This window comes from Sciurus vulgaris (assembly GCF_902686455.1).
Source record: "Sciurus vulgaris genome assembly, chromosome: 5".
Classification (NCBI taxonomy): Eukaryota; Metazoa; Chordata; class Mammalia; order Rodentia; family Sciuridae; genus Sciurus; species Sciurus vulgaris.
Window position 1 is genome coordinate 17,233,085 of NC_136465.1, and position 21,876 is coordinate 17,254,960.

The 21,876-nt window shown below is 46.0% G+C and overlaps 1 protein-coding gene across 2 annotated transcripts in view; it reads left to right on the top strand.

Moving 5' to 3' along the window:
* Positions 1-21,876, top strand: part of PSD3 (pleckstrin and Sec7 domain containing 3) — a 593,519-nt gene that overhangs the window by 98,434 nt on the left and 473,209 nt on the right. For both annotated transcript variants that reach the window (XM_079143340.1, XM_079143339.1), the window contains 2 exons: positions 12,963-13,059; positions 14,144-15,031. In XM_079143340.1, coding sequence (XP_078999466.1) covers positions 14,264-15,031 — 768 coding nt within the window. In that variant the 5' untranslated portion in view covers positions 12,963-13,059; positions 14,144-14,263. The remainder of the gene's footprint in view (positions 1-12,962; positions 13,060-14,143; positions 15,032-21,876) is intronic.

Below are 21,876 nucleotides of genomic sequence, written 5' to 3' on the forward strand. Positions count from 1 at the left end.
ATCCCAATCATGTTTTAAGGGCCATAAATTCCTTTACCTTCCACGCCTTCATGAATGAGTTTGACCTTCTCGTTATACATGAGTGTAGAACAGCAGAACGTTGTTTTAATTCTTACATTGCAAATTCATGGTTTCGGGCTTCACAAAAGCTCTCAACTGCCTGTCTGTGCTATTTTGCTTGTAAGCTTAATTTCCAACTCTCATGCAAGGTCAATCTCTTCCTCTACCAGGTCAGTCTTGACATCCACTGACTCTCTAGGGTCTCCCACCCCACCCGCTCAAGCTCCACCCGGCAGAGCAGACCTTTCTCAGAGGATTGTCTCTGCAGCTCTTTCTTGTTCCTCAGTCACTCCTCAACCAAATCTGAAATGTCTTCTGACAAAATTATTTTTCTCATTCCATTGAACTCCGGGTTGTCAAATCCAATGATCAGTTTTCTGGTTAGTGACTGTGGTAGGCTGAATAATGCCCCCCCGCCAGGATGTCCCTGTCATATTCTTATGACTTGTGAATATGTTACCTTTCCTGCCCCACTTTGCGAATAGATTCAGTTCAGGGGTGTGACACAAGCTGTTCCCTCTTTCTAGAGCACCCTGTCCCTACAGCCACCTTGATGCCTTTTTAAAGAAGTCCTCTGATCCCGAGTAAAGTGGTGTGTCCCTGTTAGTCTCTTTTACTGTACCTGTTGCTTTCTTTCAAGGGATTCATATGAAAATATGAGCGCCTATTTTTATACATAAATATAATCTACTGTCATGTACAACTAATTGGAATTTTTTAAATTAATTAAAAAATTGGCAAGGGAAAAAAGAAAAAGAAAGTAATTATTTGCTTTTTAATTATGTTGTTGTCTCCCTTGCTCACTGAATTGAAAACTCCACAAGACTTGAGAAGACAATGCTCTTACTTACTTCACAGACTCAGCACTTAGCACAGTTCAAGGCCTATAATAGATGCTCAATAAATATTTGCTGAGTGTTTGTTATTTTCAAGGAAAGTAGATAGAGGTGTTCCAGTGACCAACCATTATTAGAAAGTGAGAAACCAGATTGTGGGGAATGCTGAATGTCATATTGAGGAGCTAAGACTTTATAGGAAATGGGGAAACATAAAATATTTTGAGCAAAAATCCTGAAATGGCTTGGATCTGTTTTATAGGCAAAGATCCCTAGCAGCAGTATTAAGGGATGGACTGGTTTAGAAAGAAATTGGAGGCGAGTTTGTGGGGGGATAAAATGATCCAGTAGATGCATGCATTCTTTGAGAAGAAAAAAGAGGACAATACAGACACATGGTTGTACTAAGTTATATACAGTAATTTTTTTATTTGTTAAGAAATACCAACTGTTGATTTAATCAGACAGTTCAGCCATGGGCTTTTCATGTCCAAATTATCATAATTTTTTAAATGAATGTTCCAGATTATTTCAGAATATATTTACACCCACAAGCTAGAAAACATTTATAGTTTATGGTTTGGGGCCTAATAAGGCCTGAAAATATCTTTCCACAGTAATTGGAAAAAGCCTCCCAAATCCAGCCAGCTATTTTTAAACGCAAACAGCCTCTTGCTCCTCCCGCATCAGATTGCTTTAAACGGGGGAGCCAGCCATGTGTGCGCCTGCTCTGAAGCCTAAGACCCAGCTCCTTCAACTGATCTGGATTGAAATAGTGCCCGGAAAAAGTGATTAAAGTAGCCAGGAGTTTCAAAAACTTCAAAAATAGCCATAGAGATTGGAGAGATGGGTTTAAAAACAAACAAAAACCAATTCCACCCAAAGTACCTGGAAAAAAGGAAGAGACCAAAAACCCAGCTCCCGAAGAACCAGGAGAAATGAAACACGGAGAAAGAATCGCGTGGCCCGCAGGCGCACAGGGTTTAAATGGATATTTAATTCAGATGTTGTCCTTCAATCCAAAACTTCTCAGTGACGCCAACACACTGGATGTGGTAGTGATGAAAGGGCACGGTGACGGGCGGGGGTGGTGGCTCAGCGGCAGAGCGCTTGCCTAGCATGTGTGAGGCACTGGGTTCGAGTCTCAGCACCACATGTAAATAAATAAAGGTCCATCGACAATTAAAAAAAAAAAAACATTTAAAAAAGAAAGAAAGAAAGAAAGGACATGGCGATGTGAGCAGGGTCTGCCTCAGTCACCCATTTCACAGGCCGTGCAGGTGCTGGTCTCCTGACTTCACCTCCTGCAGCCCCCTGAGCATTGTGGAAACCCAGAGAAACTGTGGAGGAAAAGAAAGTAGAAGTACTGTGAAAGGCAGCTGAGTAACTTTGTTTTAATTATTAGGACAGAAAGTGTTTAATTAATCCCTGGGTAGTTTGAGGGCTACAGGTTTTATCTTGAGGAAACTGAATGGAAGTTATCAAGATAAGTCTCGTGAAAGGAACTTCACAGAGGCCAGCCTCCAGCTTGGACTGCATCCCTTCTCTTAAGTTCATCCAAAGGAGGGGAAGATACAGTGGCTTTGGAGAGGTGTCTTTGGTGAGCATAGGGGAGATCAGAACATGCTGGTAAGGTCCTGGTGACATTTATAAGTATATACGGGTAGTGATCCTATGATGGGTGGCCAAGGTGACAGCATTCCCCAGTGTGTGGAGAGAGAAATGGAAATCTTTGAGCAGAGGAGTGCAAAAGAGAGCAGAGTTCATGAAAAGGTCCTGTGGTCTTGAAACATGGTGGAGTGAACTCCCTTCTTGAAGATTCATGGTATGTAGTTAGCATATTAAAGGCTCTGGAAAGTCCTGCAGCAAAGAAACTGGCTGAACTCTGACTCACCATTTTCAACACTTATTGACTAAAGGAACTTTCAAAGTTATACATTTTTGTTTTTGTTTTTTTAATTCGCCAAATGCAGTAGGTCAAACACTGTTCTTGATATAACATCCAAACTCCTAAAAAGACATATGCACCTTCCAAGTCCGCATCACTGCCTCCCTTATGTTGCCATGACTGAGCCAAACCACCCAGGGCTCTGCTCTGCTCTGCCCACCCGTCTCCCCAAGTCTGCGAGCCCCAGCCTGCCCTGCAGAGAGCAGGTCTCACGGTTTCTTTGTAATGCTCTCTGGTTTCCTCCCTAACCACCTAATTCCTACTTATCCTTTAAGAGTCAGGTTAGTCAGAACCACCGGGAGGACATGTCTGTCAAAGATATTTCGTAACCTTGAGTGAAGCCATCTATTGAGAAAAACAAACCACATGGACGCAGCAATGTCCATCCTACAAACGGCTTTCTTCCATCGTGCCTCCTTTAGTCTTTGCTTCAGTGCTGCAGAGCAGACGTTATTAGCACCTCGTTTTATAGGTGAGAAAAGGAGGTTCAGAAAGCCCAAGTGACTTGCCTAAGATCACTCCATTGGGAAATGGCAGAGGCCGGGAGTTCCCTCTCCGAGGCCCAGGCCTGCCCACGCCAGGGGTGCGTGACTCATCAGAAATAGAAGACTCACAGCATTTGAGTTGCTGCTTTTAAGACAAATAAGTTAACTCCTTCCCCCTCCCATCTCTTTCTGGAACAGTGCCCCTGCCAGCCTCTCACACAGGCCTCTGCCACCTGAACAGAGCACCTAGGGTGGAGGAGAATCATCTGCATCCCTAGCACACTGTCTCCGCAGCCACTGCTCTTCCCAATTTTCTGCTTGGTTGGATTTTTTGGAAGAGTATTACTGGTTTCTTGCCGAATGCTAAATGCAAAACAAACAAAAAGCAAGCACAGTCACCCATATGCATACTTACTAGGATTTTTGTTTTAGACCTAAATATTTGTAATAATGAGAAGCTAGAAAGGATAAAACTGTTTTCTTCTAATGTTTAAAATAATTTATTGTACTTCAAAATTTAAAAAGACTAAAGAAAAACTATCCAGCTATCATTGTAAACACTGAGTTCAATAAACCAGTGCTGCTACAGAACTTTTAGCTTCCCACCTTCTAGACTTTTGTTCAGTTCACCCAGGATGTTAGGTGCTGCTAAAATTTGTCCCTGGGCTGTTGTGGCCCATCCTGTCCTCTTGCCACCAAGAGCTCCCCACCTCCAGAGCTGCGGGACCAGGGCAGTCCATAAGAGAGCAATCTGAGAGAACGCTTGCACCAAGACAGAAGGGGAACTGTGGACTTTCTCCTCGCAGAATGTGTCAGTCACCTCTCAGGAACTGTAACAAATAGCAGAGGGAATCAACTTATAAAGAGTAAAGATTTGTTTGGCCCACAGTTTTAGAGGTTTCAGTGCATGATTGATTAGCCCCGTTTTGTTTTGGTCTTATAGCAGTACATCATGGCAAAAGAGCATAACCTCCCACCTCATGGTCAGGAAGTGAGAGAGAGGAAGAGGAGGGGGCTGGAATTCCACCACCCTCTCAAAGTCACATCCCCACTGCCCAGAAGATCTCCCACTAACACCACTCAAAGTTTCCACCACCTCCCTGTAGTGCCTTGGACTGGGTACTAAGCCTTTAAAACATGGGTCCTTGGGAAAGCTTTCAGATCCAAACTACAATCCCAACTGCTCCGAAGCCCTCAACAGACCCCCTACATTCGTTTGCAAAAACCTCCATGATCTGGGTGGAACCCCGGCAGCCTCAGTACCCACCGCCAACCTGGCACGCTCTGCATGCTCTCTCTCACTGGAACCGCACACCTGGACCTGGACTTGATGTGTAATTTCCCATTTCTGTGTCTTTCTTCCACTTTCCTCAGCTTTCGGCCTGTTGCCATGCCCACCTGCCAGACTCACCTGGAGGGCACTTCCTCGTCCAGGCTTCCCCATCAGCCCCACGGCAATGAATCTCCTGCTTCTTGTACCTTCATCAGCAATTGTCACATTCTGTCTTGCCTTAAAGCTGTAGTCTCCCCATTTGATTATAAGCATATTAAAGGCAAGAACCTGTCCATCTATTTACCATTTTGTTCTTTTAACAAATTCTGATCGAGTACCTACTGTATGCTGAAGTCTGTGCTAGGGACTAGGTATGGAAGAGAGGATTGCCAGGTGCTTGCCATGTCAGGAGGGGGAATTATCTCAAAGGATTAAGTCAGCAATTAAGTGAAGAGTGCCGTCGATGTGATGTTCCTTCACACTTGGACCTCAGTTGCCCTAAGGACACTGAGCCACTGTGCTCCATTCAGACTTATGCATGGGACCAGCACCCACTGGCTCCAGGCTGCTCTGGACACTGACTGACAGCCGTGCAGTGCCTGGCACACATAGGGTGTTCAGCAACACTTGTTCAAATAGTGGACTTGGGTCACTTGGTGGCAATGACAAGTGTCCTGCTGATGTCAGACACACCATACCATCGTCCCATCGATTGGTTTTACCTTCAGTGAGAGAGCAGTACTCAAATTCTCCTCCTTTGTCCTCATGTGGCAATTGTGCAGCCTCTCTCGGGGTGGAGGGAGACACTTTCATACCTCACATATGGCAGTTGGATTTTCACATCCAAGGGGTGAGGTCAGAACTGCAGTCCAGCCGAGGGTTCTCCTTCCCACACCCCAGCCTGCCCGTCTCCAGCGGGTGGCATGGGGGGCACACATTAGGAAGTGTAGCGGGGGCTGGCGATGGAGCTCAGGGGTGGAGCACATAACTAGCATGTGTGAGGGCCTGGGTTCAATCCCCAGCACCAAAAATAAAAGCCCAACAGAACCCCAGAAATCTACAACCAATGTAAAGTATTCATTTTGGACACGTGAGATAATATCAGGCCTTTATTAGAGTCTAGATCCCTCCTTTCTTTTCACTCAAGGGACTACAACATGCCTTTCTTGGGTCAGAAATTGTGTTTAATACTGAACTGGTTCTTGGCTTGTTGATCATTTGGCCTTTGCAGAAATTCGGGAATATGGCTAAAGAGTTAAATGCCTGAGAGTTGCAAAGGATCATTGTTTTAATGTCAAAGAATCCCCACCAAGCCACCACGGAAGGAAAGTTCTACTGCAGGGTGAAAACGGGGTGCTCAGTACTTTGAGTTTAGTACTTATTCTAATGAAAGTCTGATAGAACCTTCTTCTGCTTCTACTTGAACCCTGCTTTACTAGGAGAGTTGGTATATCAGACACGTACCATTCTGGTCACGCTGTGGAATTTACCGTATTCTGATAGTGTGCCAGTGAAATTTGTTAGTGGGTAGACATAAAAAAAATTACCAATATGCAGTTCTGATCAGAGTGTATACTGGAACCAAATGTTTTACTTCTGGGAGAAGAGTTTCAACATCAAAATATTTTGGATGGTTTTTGAGATTAAGTCTGAGTTAGAAAAAAGACATTTTCTAAAGCTTTTTGAAAGTTTTCTCCTGCCTATCTTTGCCTCTTTCTCTCTTTTCTATGTTCATCATAGGGAATAATATCTGGCACCAAGATAAATGTTCCTGGCAGAAAGTACTAGAAAGGGGAAGATTAATGAGACTGGCTGGTGACGTTCTTCAATATAGAGTTAGCGGATTTGGACAGCATGCAGAGGGCGGTCAGCATTCAGTTAGGGAGAAAGGAGAGAGGGATCCAGAATGGATAGGGTGCTGGCTTTGCACAGTGGGTCTGGGGGGCACACCTTGCCCCCCAGGCAAGGTGAAAAGGGAGGAGAAAAGCTGAAAAAGACAGGGAATGTTCAGGCAAACCACTGGCAGTGGAGTTGGTATTTATCCTGGAGACAATGGTAACCTTGGAGAATATTCCTGACTGTGTTGGGGTCTTAGAAGACTGAGGTAGCAGCAGTGATAGAATCGGCTGGCTGGAAATATATGAAAAAAAATGTTCTCATATCAAGCAAGTGGAGAAATGCAAATTAAAACCACCCCAAGATTTCATCTCACTCCAGTCAGAATGGCAATTATCAAGAAAGCAAGTAGCAATATATTGGCAAGGATATGGGGAGAAAGGTACACTCATACATTGCTGGTGGAGTTGCGAATTGGTGCAACCACTCTGGAAAGCACTGGAGATTCCTCAGAAAACTTGGAATGGAACCACCATTTGACCCAATTTTCCCATTCCTTGGTTTATACCCAGAGGACTTAAAATCAGCATACTGCGGTGATGCAGCCACATCAATGTTCATAGCAGCTCAATTCACAATAGCTAAACTATGGAATCAACCTAGGTGCCCTTCAACAGATGAATGGATAAAGAAAATATGGTGTATATACACAATGGAATATTACTCAGCCATCCATACAGAAGAATGAAATTATGGCATTTGCTGGTAAATGGATGGAATTGGAGACTATCATGCTAAGTGAAATGAGCCAATTCCAAAATCCCCAAGGAGAACGTTCTCTCTGATATGCGGATGCTAACTCATAATGCGGGGGTGGGGAGAAGAACAGAAGTTCGTTGGATAATGCAGTGAATAAATGAAGGGAAGGGAAGGGGGGTGGGAATAGGAAAGGCAGTGGAATGAATCGAATATAACTTTCCTCTGTTCATATATGAATACACAACCAGTGTAAGTCCACATCATGGACAACAACAAGAATGGGAAGTTATACTCCATGTGTGTAGAATATGTCAAAATACACTCTGCTGTCACGGATAATTAAAAAGCACAAATTAATAATTTAAAAAAAAAAAAAAAAAAAGAATCAGTGGGCTGGGGAAAGCAGTGGAGGATTCCAGAGTTACCAGAGGGTAGGGACAGGCACGGCCCTGAGAGGCATCCAGCGGGAGCAGCAGACTCTTCAGAGCCCAGCTTAGAAGTAGGATAAAAGGGGCTTGAGTGCTGACTTTGCCTCTTGTGAGTGGCCTCTGGGGGGCTGCTTCATCTCTGGGGCCTCCATTTCTTCATCCCTGTGGACATTTAGTAAGGACTAAATGGAATAGCAAATGGGAAGGGCTGAGCTCAGGGGAGCACTAGAGACAGTCGCAGCCATTACCCAGTTCCACAGAAAGGGGCGTGGTCTCCTCCCACTACTCATAACAAGTGCTCTTAGAAGTCGTTCCCAATCATCTCATCGAGTTTTGTGAAGGCTGCTTCCAGGAAACTCACAACAAAGGTGGAGATGACATCACTGAGGGACAATCTCGGGGCCATTAGAGGTTGGTGAAGGAAGCTGAGCTTGAATGGCTCACTCCAGATGCTCAGGTCCATCTCCACAGCCCAGCGTCCCACCCACCCGCCCCCCTGGGGAAGAGGAGCTGGCTCCTGCCTGGCTGTGAGGACCCGGGCCTCTAGCTTCCTTATCATGAAGGGCTGCCGAGTCCTGGACGGGAGGAAGGCCGTCTGTGCATGACACAGAACAGAACACTTACGTTCCCCATGGCCTGAGGCTCTTGACTATTCCAGAACTTTTTCCATTTACTTCAAAAGCAGTCTGCCTGTGTGATCGGATGCCAGGGTGGGTACATATCAGCTTAAAATACAAAAAGTCACTCAGAACATGCCAATGTCTGCAGGGGGCGTGAGTAGGGGCGGTCAAGGAAATAGAAACAGCGTGGAAATTGCAGACTCTCTCTAGAATGTTTCCCAAGTTTTCCCATCTGGCTCTGCCGTAAGCAGTAATCACAAGGGGACTTTCTGACATGGTGTCATCGCCTACGTAATGAGCTGGGGGGAGGCACAAATGGTTCCAAGGAGTCAGTTTGGAAAAAAGTATGAGGTGGAAGAGTTGAGGGGACCGGGTGTCCCCGGCACTTGGAGAGGATGAGAAAGCCTTCTTTTTGTTAACCTCCACCTGTAACAGATCCGCTGGCTCCTAAACACGCTATATGGGAAGCAGCGTGAGCTCATGGGAAGAATGGCCCAGGGCTGCATCCGCTTCATTTCTCTGCCACCTGGGGCAGAGAGTTTACCTTCGGCAGACTTCAGTGTCCATGTATTGAAGACAGAGATGCCAATATTTACCTGGTTCTGGGGATCAGAAGCAATTTATGTAAAATGTTGAGATCTTCATCCCCAAGGTGATGCCATTAGGAGGTGGGCCCTTTGGGGGTGATTTGGTCGTAGATGGGGCACCCTCATGAATGTACCAGAAGAGGCTCAAGAGAGATACTCGCTCCTTCTCCACACAAGGTTGAGTGAGGAGACAGCTCTTGTGAGTCTGCTGGCACCTCAGACTTCCCAGCCTCTGGAAGTGTGAGGGGTAGATGCTGGTTGTGGATGAATTGCCTGATCCATGGTATTTTGTTGTAGCAGCACGAATGGACTGAGACTAGCTGTGATCTTCATCACCCTCACCTTCCATCACTATTACATCCAGCTCACTATGGCACACATTCCCTTAGTGCAGGAAATCATGCTAACCCCTGAAGGTGCTACTGACCAGTGCATAGAATAGCCTGGAACATCTGAAGCCTGTTTGCTAAGGTACAAGTTGGGATGCTCAGTGCTTATGCTGGGCATCACTGGCTCTCCCAGCTCCTGTCTCTCAGTCGACTTGCCCTGGATGAGCTTCCTCCTCCTTCACCCTTCAGCCTCCCCAGCCTAGTTCTCCCCTAACCCCAGGGCCCACTCCCACCTCTGCTTGGTTCTCATTTGTATTTCTTGACTCAGACTGCAGTTTATTCTCCAAACACAATCCTCCTAGCAGGAGAGGTGGAGTTACCACCACCTTTTCTTCCTATCAGGCAGTAAACGCCCAACAGGTCACAACCAGTGACCCCAGAGGGCTCCCAATATAACTGCCAGGGACAGACAGAGGTGGACTCTGCCTTCTAAGAGAGAAGATGGCTTAAAACTCTGAACGGAATATTTTCAGAAACCTTGGGATTTCCTGGGACTTGGGCATCTGACACTTGTTCTCTGCAACCACCAGGTTTAGGGGAGAATTCATTTTCAACAAGCAACACATCTTGATAAGACACCTCTTTTTTCCTTTTCTTTTTTGCAGTACTGGGGATTGAACACAGGGGTACTGTACCACTGAGCTCCATCTCTTTGCTGTTGTTGTTTTGAGGCAGATAAGTTGCAGAGGCTGGTCCCAGACTTGCAAATCTCCTGCCCCAGCCCCCCAAATTGCTGGGATTAGGCTTGTGCCACTATGACTGGAAAAATACTATGTTTTGTACAATCTTGAATCAAGGAAGCTCTTGAAAACATTAGGGAAACGACCCTAGAGAAGGTAAAGCTCCTGGGCACCCAGCTTTAGCGACAGGAAGGCGAGACAGGCTGGGCACCCGTTTGTATTAGGTGCCCCAGTTGTAGACAGGAGTGTGAAGGGCCAGCCCTGGAGGAAGCCCCATGTACTTCCTTCTCCACGTGGCCTTAAGGAAGCTATTCCGGCTTCCCTGTTCTTCATGCATTCCCAAAAGGAGGATAAGGCTGCCCCCAAGTATGAGTGCAAGATGTGTGCTCAGATGCTCCTCTAGAGTGCCCGTTCCCTCTCCACCCGGTTAAGAGTCTAGAACATTCTTTGTCACTCTAGAAGTGATAAGAAGAAATCATTAGCGAAACAGAGTAGAGTACAGTTTAAATTATCTGTTGTTTACATTCACATTTTATGAGTCTTGAGGTAGGGGTGGAAACAAAGTCAACTCAATCCTTTTAGAGCAAGAAAACCTGAGTAGTCAGAGAAATCAGGTTAGTTTAAAATTATCAGTAATAATATTACTACAACACTTATCACCATTTTTTAAAATACTTTTCTATTCCTAGATGGACGCAGTACCTTTATTTTATTTATTTACTTATATGTGGTGCTGAGGATAGAACCCAGTGCCTCACATGTGCTAGGCAAGTGCTCTACCACTTAGCCACAGCCCCAGCCCCACTTATCACAATTTAAGGACCTAATTATTTATATGTGGGGAGGGGGAATAGCACTGCTATCCAGGTTATCACATTTGGCCTGCAAAACAATTCTGTAAGGAAGAAATTTATTTTGTTGTTTTACAAGTCAGTCTACTGAGGTTCAGAGACTTGCTGTGAGTCACAGTTAATAGATGGTTACTCTAGAATTCAAGCCCATGTCTCTTGAATCCTAAATCCAGGGCTGACACTCCCAAATCCCAATTAATTCTGCAATTCTTAGACACTTACCCATCAGACAGGAAGCATAAAAACATGCATATGATTACCCATTGCATGTGAATAAATATAAATATGTATGTATGTACAACTCCAGTGGCTGCATTGGATGAACCAGTTTGCTCAAGATCTTAAAAATGTATGGGTATACATTCAAAGAGTAGCTAATATTTATTGAGAACCTATTATGTTTCAGGCACTGTGCTACATAACCCTTTTCATGTACCTCCTCACAACAATTCTGTGAAATAGATACTGAACAGACATGGTGGCACATACCTATAATCCCAGTGGCTCCAGAGGCTGAGGCAAGAGGATCTCAAGTTCAAGGTCAACCTCAGCAACTTAGTGAGGTCCTCAGCAACATAGAGAGATCCTGTCTCAAAAAATAAAACAGGCTGAGGATATGGTTCAGTGGTTAAGCACCCATGGATTCAATCCCCAGTACAAAAGAGAGAGAGAGAGAGAGATTATTATGTAATCATAGAGAAAATAATCATCAGAAAGGTTAAGTAATTTTTCTAAGGTCACACAGTCCTCACTGGAAGCTGGATTCAGAGAAATGTCTGTCTGGCACCAAAGCGCATGCTTCCAGTCACTGCTATTTACACCGCAGCCATAACCCATGTTTCTCAGGTACCTACCCCTGTTTCTCATAGTGAACCTCAAGCCCCTAATATGCACCCTAATATTTAAGGGTGTCTCGAGAGATGTCTTACGTGAGTCCTCCACGTCAGCCCTCCCGTCAGCCCTCTAAGGTCATCCACCGTTTCTTTACACTTCTAGTTGACACAACTGAGAAATAAAATACTTGGCAATAATCTCCACTGTGATAGGCTCGCAAGTAAAAAGAAGGAAAGAGGAGAGAAGGGGGTTCTGGTCACAAAGCCCCCTCGTGACTTTGGTGATCCGTTTCATCCGGAAGGTGGAGGCTGGCCCTTCCAGTTGGAAATCGATGAGGGAGTTGAGAGGAAGCTTCTGGTTCAATAGCTCTTCAGGGCCCTCTCCTCCTTGGAGCCTTTGCAGTAAGAAGGCTGGGAGGATTTCACGTCCCTGGGCCGCCCGTGTCCCGGGCCACACTGTGCTGGGTGAGCTGTGGCGCATAAAGCAGCTGCCTTCACAGGCACCTCAGAAGCTAAGGCCCAATGCTGGCTCCTGCTCTCGGGAATCAGGTTCTGTTTGAAGACGTAGCTCCTCCATTACTGACAGTTCATTCGCTCATTCAAACTAGTGTTTGTTGAGTGACGAGAATGTTCAAGCGAGTTCTTTTAGAGGAGAGTGTGAAAATTACTTTAAAAAGACTTACTTTAAAAATTACTTTAAAAAGGTATCACCCATGTAGGATTTTGATGAAAACTAGCCTAGCCACAACAACAGAGTTACATCTGGATGTTATTTTGTGTTACCAACATTTCTCTTTATTAGTGCTTGCTATAAAAGGGTTACAGTGGCCTTCCTTAGCCTGTGAGGGCAGAGCCTCCGTTACTGTGGATGGGAAAACTGTGTAAAGATGTTTAAAGGTGCCGGGTATGTAATCCCAGCAACTGGGAGGCTGAGGCAGGAGGTTCATGAGTTTAAAGCCAGCCTCGGCAAAAGTGAGGCACTAAGCAGCTCAGTGAGAGCCTGTCTCTAAATAAAATACAAAATAGGGCTGGGGATATGGCTCAGTGGTTGAGGGCCCCTGAGTTCAATCCCCAGTACTCCACCCAAAAAAAAAGATTTTTAAAGGAAAACCAACACAGGACCCCCACCAGCCATCTGAGAATCTCCAAAGAGACTCTGTAGGGGCAGAGGGCTCATGACCCCATATTGCTCTGTGAAGCTGCCCACGTGCAGGACGGAGAGGAGGAAACAGCTCAGGCTCCACACGGTGCCGGATGCAGAGCAGGAACTTTCTGCTCACTTAGCCTCAGAGGATGATTTCCCAGGTCTCTTTTAACCAAGGTGTTTCAAGTTAATAGAGGCAAGAACTTTCTCAGCCCCACCATCTTCTCCTCCAGGACAAGCCCAGTGCAACGCAACAGCGTCCTTTTCCACCAGGAGAGATATTCAGCCTGTGGAAACAGATGACGGTGAATCACTCAACTGAATTTGCAGGTGAATTTTTTCTTCCTTTTCTCCTACTGCACCTTTCAATTACCTGTCAAACTATGCTAGAAAGAAATAATCCCCATTTAAAAAAAAAAAGGACTGCAACTATTCTCACAAGTTAAAAAGGCTAAAATATTTTTTTAAAAAACCTCCAGCCTAATTTGTTACATGTATATATTTCTTTTCTCTCTCTCTCTCTCTCTCTCTCTCTCTCTCTCTCTCTCTCTCTCTCTCTCTCTCTCTCTTTCTCTCTCTGCTTTTTCTTGTCTCTTTCCCAGCTTCATTTAGTTTTTGGTCTTACCAAGTGTCTTAGTCTGTTTCATACTGCTGTAACAAAATACTACAGACTGAGTAATTTATGAAGAAAGGAAATTTATTTCTCACAGTTCTGGAAGCCAGGAGGTGCAAGATCTGGGCAGGAAGAAGGGGGATTGCCTTCTCACATGGTGGATGGCAGAAGGGCAAGCAACTGAAGGATGCGTGAAGCCTCTTTTATAAGCACTTTAGACCCATTCACGAGGGAAGGAGCCCTCGTGACCCAGTCACCTCTTGAAGCCCCCCTCCTTTTAATACCTTCACTTGGGCAAGGGTAACAGCAGGTATTTTGATGGGGCTGTGTGCTCCTGCTGGAGATTTCCTAGGTAAACAGCCTTCAAAATGGAGCTCCATGCAGACATTCACGTTGTTTACAACTGTCTGTGACCTTCTTTACCATAGAGGTCTGAAAGGTATTAAGTGAAAACAATACAGACAAAGTAGATTTAAAGCATACTTCAGGGTATACTGGAGGCTTCATCAGTAAACCACATAGTGTCTCACAGGTCAGACACCAAATAATGGGTTAGACAATTAGATGAAACAGTGATTTCATTTCAAATATGAAGAAACTTGCTGTTAAGCAAAGGAATTCATTTAGACACTCAGAGGTGCCCCCATTCCCAGCCCTCCCTCCTGGGTGGGTCTCCATCCATCTGCGTTTCTGTGACTCCATGAAGTAAGCGCAGGCTCCACTCCACGGCCAACACCAAGGCCTGGCCCCCCTTCTTGAGGTCTCCCCCTGGGCGCTGAAGGTGTGTGTTGGCTTCCTCAGGCTCTCCGTGGAACCATGAGGCTGAGTCACGTCTGCCCGCAGCTGCTGCTGTTTGCATCCCTGGGCACTGAACTCTGAAACTCGACCCTGGCAAGGACCAGCCCTATCCCCTTGGAGGAAATGGCTGAACGGCCTCAGCAACAGCAGATGAAAGCTTCCTTCCTCTTCATCCAGCTGCAGGCCCCCCCTGCCCGTGCTCTCCCCGCCCAGTCTCCAGCCACTGCAGCCTCAACAGCAGCCCCAGGGGGCCTGGAGGAGGGACACAGTTTCCCAAGTCCCAGGACAAGCTTCTTGGCAGGCTGGGACCTCAGGCACACACAGGGCTTAGCTGCTTCTCCTCCAAGCCTGCTGCCTGAGGAAGGCCTTGGGACAGAGGAGCCAGCCGCTTTCAGTTGCTGTTCCCTGAAGGAGAAGAAGGAGGGAAAGCCAAAACCCCAGGATCTGGACACCAGATGGGGTCGTATTTGCAGATGCCCACATTGTAGGCATCGCCTGGCCCCTGCCTCAAGGAACCGTGGCTGCCTACGGCCCCTGTCATGCAGGCTTGCTAGCCCAGCTCCTGTCATGAAGGATGGAAGCAGCAGTCCCCCCGTGGCCTGGAAGCACTGGCCAGTCACTTCTGCACCCCAGGACCTATGGGGCATGGACCCCCCAGCCAGGACTGCCTTGGGATGCTCAACTCCACAGACCACCCCCGCCCACATCGTCGACAGGGGTGAAAGGGCTGTGCTGAGGAGAGGAGCTGCCATCTGTCAGGGGCTCCCGCCCAGCTGTGACGGGGAGACTGGCACCGCGGTCCTGGCAACAAGGGCCCAACTCCACAGATACTGCCCGACTCTTCAGATCAGCACCAGCTACCCCGCCCCGCCTGCCGCTCCACCTCTCAAGGTAGGAATGTGTGCGCGCTGAGATCCCCCAGACTCTAGCCGCCCCCACAGCAGAGGAGATGGAGACAGACAGACGTGCCCTCTGGCGCTGCCAGTTCAGACCCTGGGTCTCCCTCTGCTGTGGATGCCCTGCACATCGACAGCAGAGGTGCCCACCAGCCGCAGCCTTCCCCAGCCTGGTCTGAGCTCTCTCCAGGGGGCTCTGCCACCTTCCCAGCCACTGGTAACAGTTCATTTGAAAGGAGACAATGAATTGGTTTCCCAAGATTTCTGCCAAAGAAGTGAGGAGAAAAGTTGGGTAAGGAAGTGCACAGTTATAGGGGAAGAGGATGGGGAAGGGCAAGGAAAGACATGTTGGGGACCCTGTGACATGCCAGCCATCATGTCGGGTGCTTCTCATAATTCCTTAATCCTCATCACTGCAACTGCAGTCTCAGATGAGAGAATAGAGATGTGGTCAGGCAAAAATCCTTTCCCTCCTTCCAAAAGGGAAAGGGCAAAAGCAAACCCTGCTTCTAAGATAGACATCAGGGACATTGAGGGAGGCTTCAGTGAGCTGTGGAGGTTTCCAGAACTAGAGAACAGCCTGGAACACTTGACGTAAGGGGGCCTACCTCTCCCTCCCACCCTCGCCCACCACCAGGTGGGTGTGCCTCCCTAGACATGAGCCTCCAATGCCCATCAGGAAGGACAAAGATCGCTCCATACGGTCTCCAGGGTCTACTCCAGCTCTCCTGGGCTCTGCCCCTGATCATGGTCACGCCTGCTTTTCGTTGGCATATTAGTCTGTGCATCTCTGACCCACCCTCCCCTTCATGAGGTGCCGAAGCCCACCCTTTCCACCCAGTTCAGGTGCACTACTCTCAAAATGGGTGTGCACAGTTTCCAGTTGTCTGTCTTCTCTCTCCCAGCAGCATGGACACATTGCTAGGCTTTGTGTGTGAGTGTGTGTGTTGGGGTTGGCGAATGAAAGAGAAGGAGGGGGACTCTTGGTGGTGCATGTGTAAGGCTGGCATGGAGGGGACTCTCAGGTGAGTCGGGGAATATTGTTTGAAACTCACACCATAAAGGAGCTTCCCATGGGCTTGGGGGGATGCCGCTTCATGCAGACCCGGTGTCTCTCTGACAAGCTCATGCTTACCATTGCTCCTTCCCTTTCCTCTCAACAGAGGGTCTGCGCAGCCGCAGTTAAGATCGGGGAGAAAGAGAGAGTCCAAATTCTCTCCAGAGGCGAACTCTTGGAAGAAGCCATGCTATCCCGCTTCCTTGAGAAATAGCTTACATTCCATCCTAGTTCTCGTATCTCTCATTTCCTACAGGGATTTAGGAGGAATGACATACTCGTGCGTCAGAGTCCAGTCTTGGATGCGGGGGGTCACATGGTAGCTGTTTATGTACTTTTAATACTGTTTGATGGCTTGAAAACTTCATGTGCCCCCCCCACTGCCCTCCCGCCTTCAGGGTGCACGACAAAGACTCACAGCTGTTGCATTCACTAGGGAGTTGGTGCAGGAGCATGGATCTGGGCAGCCTTATCTACCCCCCTGTGTCAATGGGCCCCCAGATAGCGAATCTGCCTACACTAAGGTTTGCAGAATTCCCGTTGACCAAGCTCGAAGCCCTGAATCCAAGTCCGAGCTTCAAGCAAGCCACTGGGGCTCTCCGAGTCTCAGTCTCCCTTCTTGAAAACACTGATGATGCGCCTGTTCCTCGGTTGCCATGGAGATTTGTGTACTACAGTGCTGGGGCAGTGAAAGGGACCAGTAGTAGTTCTGCCTTGCAGAAGAAAAGAGGAGAAGCAAGACCTGTGGGGCACCAGCCAGGAGCCGGCGGGAGCGATTCCAGGGCCTGGTGAAGGAGTAGGCTCCTTGACCTCGCTGAGCAGATGTGACTCCCTCTGCCATGGGGACAGGAATTGTGAGATTAGCCGCCTCCGTTTCACAAGTCCTTTAAATGCCTTACGACTGTTATGAACCCAGTGACCTGGCCCCACGTTGAATGTCAGGAAAATTAGCAAAGTGAACAAAGGTAGTTCTTCCATCTGCCCAACCCCGGACAGATTAAGATGACCAGACACCCGATGTGAAAAATTATGACAATTACTCAATACTTGGAATTTAGCTATGAGTATCAAAATACTAGTTAAAATATTTTCTGTTGTCAAATATGAATGGTGAGACCATTCAAGAAAAACATGATCAGTTATATTTAATAAAGTGAAATGTTGGCTGGGTGCAGTGGCACACACCTACCTGTAATCCCAGCTACTAAGGAGGCTGAGGCAGGAGGATCATAAGTTCAAGGCCAACCTGGGCAACTTAATAAGACTGTTCTCAAATTTAAAAAGTAAGGACTAAGGATGTAGCTTAGTGGTAGAGTACTCCTGGGTCCAATCTTTAGTATAAAAAGAAAAAATGAAATGTTGGTTACATGTAAGTGAATTTTATTCCTATAGGGAATAAGGGTTGAGGTCCTTGTATCAACCTTCTCAACAGAAAAGTTCAGATGTTAGGGTTTTCTTTTTTGCAGTATTCCAAATGGTCAATTAAATCTCTCAGTGTTAAAACCCCATGGTCTCCAGAGTGAAAATTTCTGACTTATATCCTTCCAAGTATCCTAAGGACTGAGCAGAGTGAATCAGATCACTTGGTTTTTAATTTATATGATGAGCAGGCATTAGTAAAAATGTGTATAGCACTCTACAACCTAGAGGGCTTCCATGGCTATTTCTTCTTATCAAAACTTCAAAACTGTAATATGCATTGTTAGCATCTGCTCTTCACTGACGAGGAGACGGATGGGCAGCAACTCTGGGATTCAAGAGTAGGAAGCAGCAGCTCAGGGGGATCCTCAAATTGTCCACTCGGAGCCCTTGGCCTTTCTCTCACTGCCTTTGACTCTGATGCGATCTCCTTGGAAGGTAACCGCCATTCCTGGGGGGCTGGGGAGGGTGGGAGAAGCCCATACAGGAGCAGCAGGTCTAGGGATCAGCTTGAACAAACACAACCGACTTTCCAGAAGCAGTGAAGGCTGGTTTGAAAGATGTGGAGTTTCAGCTCAGCGGGGTGCCCTCTGAGGGAGCTAACATTCCCGACATTGGTCCGCCAGTGTGAACAGAAAACGTTCCACAGTCTAGGGCCAGAGCTGCTCCAAGGATCTCTTGGACCCCATGTCCTGCTGCCCCTCTGTGGGAGCCCATGGAACTGTCAACATTTGGCTAGAGTTTGGGGCTAAAGATGTGAAATTAAGGCTAACAGACACAACTCGAAATAAACAATAAAACCTCTGTGATCATTCTGGGAAATTTCCACATACAAAAAAAAAAAAAAAAACTAGGTCTTCATATCTTACATATTTTACATCTTAAAATAGCAGTGACTTTTGATCTATAACTTGCATTAAAAGTTAGTAGTGCATTTTTTTTTTATTTTCTTCAAAATGCCACTTTCACAAACCTCACAGAATTTTCATCCATGATGTTAAATTTCCCAGAATTTTACCTCTTTATTTGGTTCTTCCTTCTTCCCTTCCCCTTTCATAACCAATCAACTTCTTGAGCTTTCCCTGCCAGTTTCTGGAAGTGTTCATGGTTTAGAAATTAGGAAACCAAGCAAGACAGACAAGGAGTCCTTGGAGGTACGTGAGAGAGAAACGAGGATTATTCATTAATCTAATAAATGGAAGTACAGTGTAGGTCTGTTTCCTTATAAGCAGACCCTGTCCAGCAGACTAGAGAAAATGGTTTTAACTCTCTATGTCTTGGATTGTTAGTCCTTAAAATGAAAACAATATAAAATATAAATATTTTTATATTTTATAAATATAAATATAAATCTGTAAAGTACATAAATTCTTGGTAAAAAGTTTTTTTAAATATTTTCTTAGTTGTAAATGGACACAATATCTTCTTATGTATTTATTTTTATGTATTGCTGAGGATTGAACCCAGTGCCTCATGCATATGAGGCAAGCGCTCTGCCACTGAGCTATAGCCCCAGAAAGTTTTTATTTAGAGTAAAGGTCATGGGGGCTGGAATCCAAGAGATAAAAAAGGAACTCTGTTTCTGTCAACTAACAAGCTGTGTGGCCTCTGCTGACTCCTTGAACAAAGCTAGCCGGTCTCCCGTGTTCTCTGAGGTCTTCCTAGTTTGGACATTCGATGGTAACTATGAATGTATGAATCCAGAAAAGGAACAGGACCGTTTAATGAAATAAAAGGATTAAAGCAAATTCATTTCATCTCCCTCTGCTTGTCTCTTAAGATTTATTATTTTGTCAGATGACCTCACTGCACAACAGAACAGTTACACACAAGCTGTGCCTTCCTTTCTTAGCGAGCACCTGAACTTCAGTAGGGAGCTAGGAATTTTGGGATATGACAGACTTCATGCCCCTCTTGGAGCAGGAACACCAATGTCCATACAGAATTTTAGGACTAGTATAGCAAGCTGCCTGCTCTCTGATCAATAGTACCTTTTTGGACCAGATTCTAGTGTGAATGAAATTCCTTTCTGTGAGTTGAACACTGACCTTTGGTCTACTTAATCTCCAGGAAGTGGTCATTCTCCGCCTCTGGGATAAATACTTCTTCACCCAGGCCTGTTTCACTTTTCTAGTCTGTCATAAGTTTAGAAACTGTTCTACTCATAAAGTGATATGCTAGTATTTTAATCCTTTCTTGGTAATTCAGAATTTTCAAAAAGAAATTGGAACAGAGAGAAAAACGCGCACAAATGCTTATGTGTGATTTTAACAGTGATCCAGATAAATGTGCAGTGAAGCATCCCTTTGAAACGATTCTGGTATTTAGAAGACAGTATTGATTGGATTGCAAGGCTTATCTTTACTCCATTTTACGCTGTGTTGGTTTTGACACAGATGTCTTGATTTATTACTTGAATAAATACAGCCTGAGATAGCAGAATGAGTTTCAGTTCTCCCGTCTGGAGATTTGCCTTAGAGTTTCCATGACAACGATGTGTGCTCCTCTCTCCATACCCTTATTTCCACAGTCACACACAGGAGTCCCGTGGATCACCATATTGGTGCTGCTCCCAAGGAATCATGAACGTCTCAGCACTTCAGTCTCCTTATAGGAAGAGAGCAGAGAGTACATGGAAAGCTTATAGACATGTGTCCCTGTGGTGCAGAAGAGCACCTGCATTAGGACTGAGACAGGGCTCTGAGCCTGCTCGGGACTCAAGGCAGATGAGGAAGAGCAAGTCCCTTCATTCTGGGCCTTAATTCCATATCTGTCCCATGAAAAGATTAGACTACCTGGTTCTTCCCTTCCAAGTCCATTGATTTCAAGTCAGTTCTTGCTAATCCTTTTGTGGCTGTATTTATGAAAAGGCAACCAAAGCTACAGCTTTTGGTGGCAAATCTCCAGAAGTCCATGGTATGGAGAAGCCTCTGTGTTGAGAAACTCCCTTATGGGTAAAATTAGATGTCTCTCCAGCATCCGAAGGAGAAACGGGAGCTAAATTCATTTTTAAAACATAGTATACCAATATGGACCCAATTTTCTAACCTCAAGTGTTAAATTAGGTTTGGTCTGAGAGTTCGGGGCACAAAGGCTCAAGGCAAATTTTTAATGGGGAGTTATTATAAGAATAACACTTGTAGGGTCTTGCAGAGCCCCAAAACAGAGACACAGATAACTAGAACCAGGGACTCTAATGCTTCCAGTCTCTTTCCTTCATCTCTCCTCATGCTGCCCTCTGCTCTTCTCTTCAATATTCTCCACTCCCTACTCCTAGGATTACCTCCCTTCTCTGTAGAACAGTCCAGGGAAGACCGGAATTTCATAGGCCCAATGCATTGGGAAGAGGCTCCTTGATCCAGATGGGTTGGGGCCCACCCAGCCCGTCTCCCACAGCGAGGGTGGGGTGGGTGCAGCTCACATTGCACTATCAGGTGTGCTGAGGTCCTGAAGGTGATTATGCCATGTGGGTCTGGTGAAGGGACAATTCTCAAAGTTGATGGGAAGTAGAGAGGAGAGGAGCAAGAATGGGCAGCCAGCCCAATAAATGCCCCAGAACTCTTTCAGAGAGTTAACTAAAAATCATAAACCCATTGTTTTGTATAAACGTCCCGTCTGAGCCCTCTTAGATTTTAGGGAAACTAGAATTTATGTCCTTTGGGAAGGTATTTATGAGGATTGGCATCCCTGAACAACCACTGAGCTACATTCCCAGCCCTTTAAAATTTTTTTTTTTAAGTTTTGAAATAGGGCTTTGCTAAATTGCCAAGGTGGTTCTCAAACTTGCAACCCTCCTGTCTCGGTCTCCCTGATGGCTGTGATTACAGACATGTGCCAACTTTTCTCTTTCAAAGACTGCTTTTCTTGTAGATTTTCAGTCACTATAATAGCATACTACTAGATTTACACCTACATGAGTTCTCGAGTGAAGGCGAGCGTGTAGCCAGCAGATCGCCATCACAGGCTCTGCGTGAGGTCTTCCCCTCTCTACATCAGATCACTGGGACTCCTGACCCAGGTTCCCAAAGTCAGAGCAAACCAGCACAACAGCGAAGGAGAGCCCCGTGCCTTCCTAGGCTACACTGATTCCTTGAACTGAACCACAGCTTGAACAACAGGCATTCAAGAGGAAGAATGATGGCCAGGGACAGTGGCCATTGCTGGATGACCGCAGAGCGCCTTCTCAGGAAGTTTACCCTCCTTCGGTTTGAAACCATCGCAGCTGTGACTCTTTCTTGGCTGCCCTCTGTGTTGTGCATATTTCCTGTGATTATATTTAGTCAATTTTGATTTTTTGGAATTTAACTTTCAATTTTCAGGATGTATGATTTTAGATTAACCTCTCAATTACCAGGTCCAGGATA